Source organism: Thamnophis sirtalis, unplaced genomic scaffold (assembly GCF_051295495.1).
Source record: "Thamnophis sirtalis isolate CommonGarterSnake01/CBP01778 unplaced genomic scaffold, rThaSir2_p1.2 scaffold_4, whole genome shotgun sequence".
NCBI lineage: Eukaryota > Metazoa > Chordata > Lepidosauria > Squamata > Natricidae > Thamnophis > Thamnophis sirtalis.
In genome coordinates, this window is record NW_028261384.1 from 88,704,242 (window position 1) to 88,716,628 (window position 12,387).

General features: G+C 36.3%; 1 protein-coding gene across 2 annotated transcripts in view; it reads left to right on the forward strand.

Annotated features, from left to right (window-relative positions):
* Positions 1-12,132, forward strand: part of ANKRD17 (ankyrin repeat domain 17) — a 121,882-nt gene extending 109,750 nt beyond the window's left edge. For both annotated transcript variants that reach the window (XM_087713327.1, XM_087713328.1), the window contains 7 exons: positions 2,403-2,552; positions 3,055-4,721; positions 7,716-7,913; positions 8,423-8,674; positions 9,814-9,986; positions 10,394-10,558; positions 11,242-12,132. In XM_087713327.1, coding sequence (XP_087569453.1) covers positions 2,403-2,552; positions 3,055-4,721; positions 7,716-7,913; positions 8,423-8,674; positions 9,814-9,986; positions 10,394-10,558; positions 11,242-11,301 — 2,665 coding nt within the window. In that variant the 3' untranslated portion in view covers positions 11,302-12,132. The remainder of the gene's footprint in view (positions 1-2,402; positions 2,553-3,054; positions 4,722-7,715; positions 7,914-8,422; positions 8,675-9,813; positions 9,987-10,393; positions 10,559-11,241) is intronic.
* The last annotated feature ends 255 nt before the right edge of the window (positions 12,133-12,387 follow it).

Sequence of the window (12,387 nt, forward strand, 5' to 3'; positions counted from 1 at the left end):
TATATTCACAGTCTGAGACAAAATGCAAATTCATTTTCTGTAATGACTCTTGTCAGACTAGATTACTTTCATACCTAAAAAAAAATCTAATAACTTAATTTAATTTGAAGTTTACTAACACTTATGTATTCTTTTAATGATGAAAAATGTCATATAGATTTTGTTTGTGTGTGTGTGTGTGTGTGTGTGTGTGTGTGTGTGTGTGTTCATTCGTTCGTTCGTTCGTTCCAGCATAACTCTGGAATGCCTTGAGCAATTTCAACCAAATTTGGTACATAGATGACTTACTCTCTGGGGAAAAAAATACTGTGGGGGTAAGAAACCCCTAACACCTCTCGGGGGTGTGTGTGTGCCTTTGGGGGGTGGTGTTCAGCATAACATTGAAACTCCTGGGCCACTGAAATGAAAAGGAATGTATTATATCTATAGTGTCAAATCACAGTATTTTTGACAATAATAGTGTGCATTTTGGATTCAAGTTCTGTTAAGATACAGGCTGTTAAAATGGCATCTACTGTAAGGCAGAGTGGAATTGTCATGGTAACAGCTTCACAGTACTCCACAAGGGGGCTCCCTCTGGTAAGAGGATTTGGTTCTTAAAGAAACAACAACACCCTAGGCCCTAGCTTCAAGCAAAGAGGGCAAGTTGTCGGGGGAGGTGCCTGCATCCTATAAATAAAATTACTTTGATTTGACACTATAGATATAATTCATTCTTTTTCTGTCTAATACAGGATTAGGATAAATAAATACCTGGGCAATGTTAGGTTATCAGCTAATATGTAATAAAGACTTCCTGAATATGCATCATACTCTGCATATATCTCTTAGTTGGCGAGATGCTGGTAACAGTATATTGGCTTTCAAGGTTGTTTCTTAATGAAAGAGCCAAACTTGCATAGAATAACCTGACAATGCCTAGAACAAAATCGGCCTTTGGTTACATTTGTGGCATTTGATCAGTGATGAAATTCAACTTTTTTTACTACCGGTTCTGTGGGTGTGGCTTGGTGGGCGTGGCAAGGAAATGATACTGCAAAATCTCCATTCCCTCCCCACTCCAGAGTGAAAGATATTGCAAAAACTCCATTCCCATCCCACTCTGGGGCCAGCCAGAGGTGGTATTTGCCGGCTCTCCGAACTACCCCAAATTTCTGCTAATGGTTCTCCAGAACCTGCTGAATTTCACCCCTGCATTTGGTAAAATGCCCCAAACTGAACAGTGTGCTGTATATGCCATTATTAACCTTAACCTTAGCTGAAGACCTAAATTATTTGCGATGAATGCTAGGTTATGTGATATAATAAAGAGCATAGAATTGAAAATTAATATATCAAAGACCAAAGGGACTGTTTGACTTGGAAATTGGACTAAACATTTCCACACTATTCATAAATGGTGAAAAACCAGAGCAAGTAGATGAACTTATGTACCTTGGTAGAATATTTAAGAAAACTGGGGAAATGGCTAGACAATTTGTAACATTCTAATGCTGGTAGATGATGCAATGGTGAGTTATGTGTGAGCTATTGCAAAAAATGATTGTTGAAAACAGCAAACTAATTTCACATAAGAACACAATTTGGTTGACATTGTTTTATGAAAATAATGGGATGTTAGGAGAAACATGAATTGAATGCAAAGAGGGTTAAATAAATTATTTTTTGCTCTGTTTCATTGTGCTTTTTTTTACATCATGCCTTTAATATTTTATTCCTTTTCTGCATTCAGCACAATGTCTATGGAGATTCTCAGGCATAGTTATCCCAAGGGGGAAACTAGACTTTCTTGTTTTTCTTTAAAGACATTTCACTTCTCATCCAAGAAGCTTCTTCAGTTCTGACTGGATGGTGGGCAATGGAAGGTTTGATATTCCTTGCAGATACTTGTAGCTATTCAGGTGATCCTGATGACACAGATAAACCTCCAGGTGGCCTCGGTGAATCTCTAAAATAATGCAAAGGACCAGCTGTCAGCAAGGAGTATAAATCCCCCACCATCCAGGCAGAGCTGAAGAAGCTTCTTGGATGAGAAGTTAAACATCTTCAAAGAAAAACCAGAAAGTCCAGTTGCCTCTTGAAAAAGCACCTTTGGGACATTCAACACAATGTTGCTGACTCAGTAAGGAAATAGTGAGTGACTATTCAAGTAATTTCTCATGAAACACATTCTCAGTATTAAGGGAATAGCATGGTATATCTTTGCACTTAGGAGCTGATCAGAAATTCTGTAGTGTACAAATGCCTTTCCAACTTTCTAAATAATCATCTTTGACTTAAAATATCAGTAATTTTATACCATGGCCTTCATATCAGACTACATTTTTTGAAACAAAACAATCCTGCTTTATAGTATTTTAAATTTACTGTTGAAATTACTGTTCTTGTTCATTTGTTTTTAGATCAAAGAAGGTTTCTGTTCCATCAACTGTTATTTCCAGAGTAATTGGAAGAGGTGGTTGTAACATCAATGCTATTAGAGAATTTACAGGAGCACACATAGATATTGATAAACAGAAAGATAAAACAGGAGACAGAATCATAACAATAAGGTAAACCAAGGCACTACTTATTTCATTTCTAATAATTTATTTGGTCTTATTTCTGTACTTAGTTGCTAAAAGCCTCAGGTGGGCCCTTGTTAATGGACAGATTTTAGCCAAAAAATATTACACTATATTCTTACCTTCTCATTGGAAACCTCCTGTTAAGAATTCTAGTTTGATAAATATCTGTGCTTTCCTGTAAGATATGAGAGATCCAGGGAGCACATTTCATTCCCACATTTTTCCTTAAATCTAGCTTTTCATTTTTCCCTGTGTTTTTTCTGAGATTAAGAACCTTTTTCTGTATTGTACTTCAATGTGTCTAGAATTTATATGAGCATAATTTTATTTATAATTGATTTTTTTTGGTTCAAGTCTGGTTAGCATTCAAACATTTGAGTTCACTATTACAGGGAATCATAGCATAAATGTTGCCATAAAGTAATTAAATTGCCCTTCTTTAAATATCTGATTTTTTTTTTAAACTGTCCTCATACATTTGTTATAGGGGAGGCACAGAATCAACACGACAAGCAACACATCTTATAAATGCTCTGATTAAAGATCCAGATAAAGAAATTGATGAGCTCATTCCAAAGAATCGTTTGAAAAATTCTTCAGCCTATCCCAAAACAGGAACATCATCACATGCCACCACTACAACAGTTCACAGTTCTGTAGCTGGGAACAAAGTCACCACTGTAGCAGTATCATCATCATCATCTCAGATTGCTACAGCAGTCTCTGTGCCTGCAATTTCATCAGCATGTACCCATAAAGCAGTGAAGAATCCCATGAACAGTGTTAGGCCTGGATTTCCAGTTTCTCTACCATTAGCCTATCCTCCTCCCCAATTTGCACATGCATTGCTTGCTGCTCAGACTTTCCAACAGATTCGCCCACCCAGGTTGCCCATGACTCATTTCGGAGGAACTTTCCCACCAGCTCAATCCACTTGGGGTCCTTTCCCTGTTAGACCTCTGAGCCCTGCAAGAGCAACTAACTCATCTAAGTCTCACACCGTGCCTCGCCATAACAATCAAAACAGCAGTGGTTGTCAAGTGAATTCTGTGGGTTCCTTGACTTCTAGTTCAACAGCTACCACAAGCTCGGTGGTGTCTACTGTGCCTGTTTCTTCTGCAAATGGCTGTCCCAATTCTCCCTCAGTGAGAAGGCAACTATTTGTCACTGTGGTGAAAACATCCAGCACTACCACAACAATTTCAACCACAGCAAGCAACAACAGCACAACAACAACAAATGCCATATATCCTTTTCCTACAGCCAAAGAGCAATATCCAGGTTCATCCACTTCTTCCCCTTCCCCACCGGCCCAGTCAGCAAAGATTTCTAGGAATAGTCCTTCAGAATGTACAAGAAATTCTCCAAGCAAAAGGGTGTTATCTTCTGACCAGGAAGTAGGCAGTTCATCGGTTGTGGAAGCGGTAAATTTGGCCAATAACAGACAGTCAAATAGTAATTCTGTTGGCATTCCTTCAGAACATCTGGGTCAGCCACAGTCTCTTGGGCCTCTTTCTCAAGAAGCAAGATCATCTTTACAGCCTCAGGTTCCAATACAAGATCCTCGTATGGTTGTACCTCCAAATTTAACGGCAGTGAGCTCTTCTGCCCCAATAGTTACTCCTGCTAATGCTTCAATAAATTCTCCAGCAAATTATCTTTTGCCTCAGGCATCAGTAGGATCTATTCAGTCTTCTGCACCAACTAAAATAGAAAATGCCTCTGTCAGGCTATCTTCCCATGGAACCAATCCTGTGCACAAGAATTCAGCTCCTCTTCAGAATTCTACAGTTCCAGTCCTTAATATCAGTCACATAAAAAGACCCCATAGTGTTCCTTCTTCAGTGCAAATTCCTTCTACTTTAACTACTCAGAGTGTTTCTCAAAATTCAGTCCATCCCACAAATAAATCCATGGCCACCAATTTCAGTGCTGCTTTACCATTTGGACCATTTAGCACACTATTTGAGAATAATCCCCCTTCAGCTCATGCATTCTGGGGTGGTTCTGTCTTGTCATCTCAGGCAACGCCGGAATCTATTTTGTCTGGAAAGTCTTCATTTCTGTCAAATTCAGATCCATTACATCAATTAGATACTTCCAAAGCCCCAGGGTTTAGACCCCCACTGCAGAGACCAGCTCCAAATCCCTCAGGTAAATAGAAGATCTATCTCTTTCTCATTTCATATGTGCATTTTACTCTCTAGTGTTTTGTTTTTGGGTGTTAAGAACTGCAGTCTGATTGGTGTAAAATCTTATCTATCTCCTGAATAATAGGATCATATTCTAGCTGTGCATGCAACTAAGCAAGCTCACTTTATAAAAGGTTTAGCTATAAAAGGGAACGTGACATAAATGTAACTGCAAAAGGATTTTATCTGTTCACTCATCTTAGATGGATTATAATATGCTAATCTTTAAAAAAGTTAATTATTATTGATCACTAAGTTATATTTTTGAATGTTTATTTTCCCAGAAAGATTTCACCTAACAGTCATGCTGTTTTTAACAGCCAAAATGCATGAATAATATTGTAAAATTCTTTAGCTAAACGCATATCAGACAGTAAGACATAGTAATTATAATCAGATTTATGAAAAATGCAGTTTGAAACATTGTGAGATCTCACAGCTATACAGGCAATTTGAAAAAAAAACTTTAGTGATATCGACAAAGCATTAGGGATAATATAGATTGATCTCACTTGTTTGAACCAATAGATCAGTCCACCCCATGGAACTAATGATCCTGATGGATTCAGAGAGAACCTGAGATTTTTTCTGGGATTTGGTGGGCCAGTTGATTGAGACCTTAGCTCATCTGTCAGGGATCCTATATGTGATTGATTTTTAGTGGCTTTTCCTATTTATTGATCTTGGGTGAGCCTGGTTTCCCAAGGAGTTCTGGGAAATAAACTAACAGAGCAGATGCCTAGACAGCCATTGGAAAAAAAGGGTGAAGTGTGTTCCATTTGACAGCTAACATTAAAGATTACATTATGATGATAAGAGTGGTAGAAATAATTACTCTTCTACTCATATTGCATCTCTAGATAACCGGCTAGTAACTTGATTTAAAGTGACCATTGGAGGAGGGGGGACATCTACAAGTCTACCTAGGAATGTACTAGACACCCAATAAATAAAATCACTTGGATATATACTGAATTAGATTTGGACTCAGCATGTGTAGTTAGATTGACTGAAGCTCAATGTCCTGTCTTATTAACTGGAAATGGTTTGATCCTCTGACTATTAAGGAAGTTCACAAGGTCCATGGGATTGTTAATCTAGCTATCAGTTTATTAGATCCATATCTTTCCTGATTGGTGATGAAATCATCCTTGAGGGAGGAGATGGTTCAATTTGCCATATAAGGGCAATAGTGTACCTCACCTCAAGAAGCCATTACTGATCCCAGCTATTCTGGACAATTTACACTTAAAAGTCTCTGACTTTTTAAGAAAAGTGATTGAGAATGGTAGTAGCTTCAGATGACTTCAGAGGAAATAGATGATCTGGATCCATTTAAACTAGTTTCAGGTCAGGTGTTGTACAGGGATAGCATTGACTTCACTGTCACAGAGCCAGTATGGGAGTAGTGCATACATCCTGGTTCACCTTGATTTCTCAGCAGCCTTTGATACCATCATTTTTAACTTTCTCAACCAGAAAGTTAACCAGAAACCATTTTCAAACCATGGGGGTTGAAAATGATAGACATGGTGCTGCAGTTCTCCTTTCTCCATGTCAGAGGAGAAGAGGTCAAGCCTGAAGCGCCTGGTTGATGGATTGCCATCTGTTCTGTTTAACATCCATATGTGGCTGCTGAGTGAAGTCATTTTCCATTACAGGAATAGGCTTCATCCTTAAATGGGGACTCCTGGTGCTCACTGGATCAGCTGATCCGTGGGGCGTGGTTAAGGGGCTGAGGTGACGGGAAAGGGACGGGCTGTCTCCTGGACTGGCCACCCCCACCCCCTTTGCTTGGGTAGGCCTCATATTGTCCATCAGGAGGGCTTACTTTCTGGGTAAGTCATATTTTGGGGAAAACACAGTAGTTTGATATCTTCTAATTATGATGTCATTGATGATTGAATTACATGTTTCAGGGAGATGTTAGTAGAGGCATGGCCAAAATTATTGGTAACCCTAAAAAAAAATCCAATTTTCCAGGAAGTAAGTTGAAATCAACACAAATAAATTGCATCCACAATTTCTTATTCTATTGTTATGGTATGTAGGAATGACCTTGGAAGATAGAGGAAAAGTCACATCGCAAACAATGGTCTTGTGCAGACCATTCACAAATTGGGGGGGGGGGTAGAAAAGGTTTCAGAAATGACCCTTCCTAGAGAAGAGGGGAGTAATACTTTTAGTCAGCCTTCCACATTTCTGTGTAATGTAACCTTATAATAAACGTAGTGCTGATGTTCCTTGTTGTGCTTCTTGTCTAAACTAATTTGAAGAGTTAACATCCATAGCGCAGAAACTTTGTTTTTGATGTATGACTTAACATATTCTTGTATACAATAAAACAAATAAAAATAGCATGGATGTTTTAAAAAATGCAAGTAAATTTGTTTGGAAGCAGTAGCAGCAAAAAACAACAACAAAAAAAAAAAAAAACCCCAAACTTAACAATACTAAATATTCAACAGTATATGATCAGGCATCATCCAGAACATAAACATAATAAAATTCATTCCGATAATAATGTTTTGGGAAATTTGAGAAAATTCAGGTTTTTGCTAATGCTAAATTCTATCTAAACCAGCAAATATTCACTTTTAAAACATTCCTAGCCCCAATTTAACAACTAAAATTAACACTGTTCTGTACTATGATTCATCAGTTTGCAAGGAAAAGATATATTTGCTTAGAGGTTTTAGAAAGTGAAATCTGATTCATTTGTTGACTACTAGCATATTTTGATAGGAAGTAGAAAGATCATGTGATCTTCGTGATACAAGTGGATAAACTGATTTATTGGTATATATAAAATTCAAAGTAAAAAAATTCATACAGCAAAATATATATATAAGTTATTACTAACATTACTAAATAAAAAAATGTGTTTTATGCCAATACCAGCATTCATGCACCATTGTTCCTCCTGGAAAGTGATGTTTTGCACATAATTTTACAGGTATTGTTGGTCTGGATTCACCTTATGGTTCTGTTACACCTTCTTCTGCACATTTGGGTAACTTTACCTCAAATCTTGCAAGTGGCCAAGTATATGCATCAGGAACTGCTCATGGTGGAGCACCAACGGCTGCTAATTTTAATAGACAGCATTTTTCCCCACTCAACTTACTGCCTCCGTGTTCCTCTGCATCAAACGGTGAGGATTTTGGGGCATTCTTTAATAGGATAATCAAATATATTAAGGTTCCTGGCAGATTTCTTATCTTAGAGAAGAGTAGAATAAAGCTAATTGATAATAGCTTGTTATTAAATAGGTTGTTATTAAAACTTGTTAATAATAGGTTGTTATTAAAACTTAACTGCAGCTAAGTTTTAATAACAACCCAAGAAATATTTTTAGTTATTTTATTCAAGTAAGCTGAATTCTAGAATCATGATTGTACATTTGCAAAAGACAGAAGTGTCTCCAATGATTATTCTCTGTATATTTGCCCTAGATAGCATGTTATTAAAATTACAAGCTGTTACTTCAGAGTTATATCAAGTCTCTGGTGTCAGAATTTATCTGCTTGCAGTTGTTATTATTTAATGTTTAATTCATGTTACTCATTTAATGAGTCTGGGATAAAAATAAGTATTGGGAAGAAAGGTCGTTGTCTTGAAATATTCACAGCAAATTCATTCTTCATATGTATTTGCTTTTAGAACCATCTGCTCAACCAATGACTGCTGGAGTGAGAGCACCCTCTCCAACCCCTTCAGCTGTTTCCATCGGGTCAGAAAAGCCCAGCAATATGTCTCAAGACAGGAAGGTTCCTGTTCCAATTGGAACAGAGCGTTCTGCACGTATTAGGCAAACAGGAACATCTACACCTGCTGTTATAGGGAGTAACTTAGCTGCTCCAGTTGGTCACAGTGGTATATGGTCTTTTGAAGGCCTAGGAGGAAATCAAGGTGGTATGTATTGTCTTCTACTCATCTTCCAATAATGTATTATTTAAACAAAATGTAAAAAATGAATAATTTAAATGTTAAAATAGAAGCTTCTCCCAAAAATGCTAGTGTTAATTTTCTGGTATCTCCATATTAAATAGCTAATTAATGTCATTACAGGTTTATTAGAATAGAATAGAATTCTTTATTGCCCAAGTGTGATTGGGCAAACAAGGAATTTGTCTCTGGTGCATAAGCTCTCAGTGTACATACAAATACACTAGCCAATTGTTGTACCTTCTGTCAGCGTTCTGAGTAACGCATCCATCAAAAGCAGAACTCCGAGGCAAGTAGATTCCTCAAAAAACACATTTACACCTTCTTAATGATGGTTTAATATTAGGTGTCCATTTCAAGTCCTGGGAGATTATAGAACCCAGAAACTTGAAGATCTCCGCTATTGATACTGTAATACCTAATATTGTGAGAAGTTATAAAATAGAAGAGCTTCTCCTAAAATCCCCTATTATCTCTACAGTTTTAAGAGTGTTCAGCTCCAGATTGTTCCAGCTGCACCATAGAGCCAACTGTTCTATCTCCCATCTATATGCAAACTCATTATTGTCTTGATGACACACTTTAGTATTTTAACTGAGGGATCCTTCAAGATTCAGTTATTGGTATATAGAGAAAAGAGTAATGGAGAGAACACATAACCATGCAGAAGGTGGGGGGAGCTCCAATGCTAATTGAATGGGAATTTTGATGCAGGTGAAAATGGGGGCCAATTGATCAACACAGACTTTCAAGCAAAGAGTTACCCTATCTGGGCCTGATGCTTTTCCAGACTTTTGTCTGTGAAATAGACCTCGCACCTCTTTTTCTAGGATCACCACAGCTGAGGGACCCAGAGGGATGGAGTCAGGTGTAGGAAACCTGGTTGTTGTTGTCATATCTGAGATGGAGAAGGTAGCGAAGTAGTCTCCTCTCACAATTATGTCCTAATTTAAAAACTTAACTTTTAAGCCTCATTGTGACATATTATTTGAGGCTAAATGAGCAGAGTTCCTTTTTCTTTAGTTTTTAGATCACAATATAGATTATATTAGAAACCAAGTGATAAGATAAATATCTTAATAGTTATACTTTTTCTTTCTTTATAGATAAAGTAGATTGGTGTCACAGTGGAATGGGAAACCATATGATTCACAGGCCAATGTCTGATCCAGGAGTATTCTCACATCAAGCAATGGAGAGAGAGAGCACAGGAATTGTAACTCCTGGTACATTCCATCAGCACATTCCTGCAGGATACATGGACTTCCCTAAAGTTGGGGTAACCTAACATTTAGATGATTGGCCATGTTTTTGTTACTTAAATGGTTTTTCCTGTTTAAACGTTGTTTAAATCCTAAATAGCTAGGAAATGAGTATATACCAATTACTTTGTTAATATTAAACTCTTTCTTACATGTATCGAGAAGTAATTTTATAAAATATTTTCACATATGGATATATCTATTTTTAATTTTTGTATTCTGTCCCAATTGCAAAATTGGGAAACATTAACTTAGGAATTCTCATGTTTTAGCACATGTAATATAAATTAAGATGATTAGATTGCACACAGTTTATAATACAAACTACTCTTGAAATATCCATATTTCTAAAACCAGGAATACAATAACTTTTTTGGCTCTGGGAAGACATGAATAAAATAATTCATTATTCTATTTTTGACAGGGCATGCCCTTTTCAGTGTATGGGAATGCAATGATTCCTCCTGTTGCACCCATAGCAGATGGTACTGGTGGGCCCATTTTCAATGGCCCTCATGCTGGTGACCCAACTTGGAATTCATTGATAAAGATGGTTTCAAATTCTGCAGAGACTAATGGCCCCCAGACTGTAAGTATAAAGGATATTTTAGATTAGTATTTATGGACAAATGTCCCCCTTCAGTACTGGACAAAAGAGAAGCTTTATTATTCTCTTTGTTTATGTGTCTCAGTATTAATTAATTTGTATAGTTAATAGTATTCCAATGACAGATTTTGGATGACATTTGCATGTGACATATATATTGCCCAAACAATATTTATATAATTATACCAACAATCTAAAAATTGAGGAAATTTAGTTTGAGCTAATAATGCAGTTTCATCAGGCCATTTTGTACAAGTGGGTAAAAAGATCACAGAAGAATTGATATTTAGGTGAGAAGAGAATCTGAGGGTATAAAAACCCTGTCATTTTACTCTTAATGTTTGATATTTCTTGATTTTGGAGACCTTTATAAGTAGCAGGTTTAACCCAAATGTTAATTTCTTATTGATAATGAAAATGGCTTTAGCAGATAAAAATAGTAATATTTCACACAATGATATACAAGTAGCATGCACATCATTTTCAAAATGGATCAAAAGAGCTAAGAACATTCCATATGTTTATATTTTACTTTAAAGAGTAACAATTTAGGTAATAATTTACATAGGTTAAGTGGGAATTAATGACAATTCTATTTCTTTGTTGGTTGGTTTATTTCACAATTAAACCTCTGCATAGCTTAAAACATCTACTCTCCTCCCCAGGTTTGGACAGGAGCATGGGCACCACATATGAGCAGTGTGCATATGAACCAGCTTGGTTGAATCCAGATCACCTTCGATAGCCTGAAGATTTATTTTTGGCTTGTAGGAGACTACAGATGGCAAAAGCAGTTCTCCTCAGCTTTCAAATTATTTTTCGGTTGTATTGGACTGAAATGTGTAGGCTTTTCAGAACATACTGACACTTCTCTGTGAACATTATGACTGCCCATTCCACCATATGGTTCATCTTAGCCTCTCTTAGTTTCATTTTCTTTCACCTTTGATTATTATTAATTTTGGACTTAACTTTTTATTGAGGCTGTTTTTTGGCTGGTTGGTTTCTAGTACTGTAAGCTGCTTTTGGGCATACACAGAAATTTAGCAAAATTATGTAAACTTGATCCTGTTTTAGAATGGCAGATAAATGTACAATTGTTTACATAACAGAAATGGATAGCAGAAGGTAAATCTTTCCAGTATGTCAGTATAGAGGCTCAACTTTAATGTGACAGATGTATCTTCATATACAGCAGTCTGGATGTTTTCTTCATACATTAAAATATTAATAAGCATTACTTTTCTAGTTGTGTAATTTAAGTATGCATAAAATGGGCATTATTTTTGAGTTTCTTCCATAATCTTACAGTATGTTTATACAATGAGATTTCATATTTATTCATTATAAATTTAATTTTATAAATGGAATACAACATTTATGCAAAATTCTTCTCCAGCTATTCTATAAGACAAAAATACAAATACAGATCCTTAATCATTATATTTAGGCACCTCCAAAGCTCCCCCCTTCAATATTATTAAATCATTTCAATGTTAAGATAGTCTAACCAAATTACTACAAAGATGCATTAATAAAATTACTGTCTGCAACTAGTTTGAAAATTCTCCTCCTTAGCTTTCTATTGTCTATCAGTTACTGGCAAGGGTCTTTTTTTTAAAAAAAAAGTCAGAATGAATTGGCCATTATTTTCTGCTAAGAACTTTATGGATAGAAATGGCTTAAATATAGAATATATTGAATTATCATGCCAAGGGAATATTCTGAAATTAATCTTGGTTAGATTTATTTGCAAGATTCCATATCAAAATGTATAGTATGACTCTGGATTACTTCTGCTGCTAAAAGAA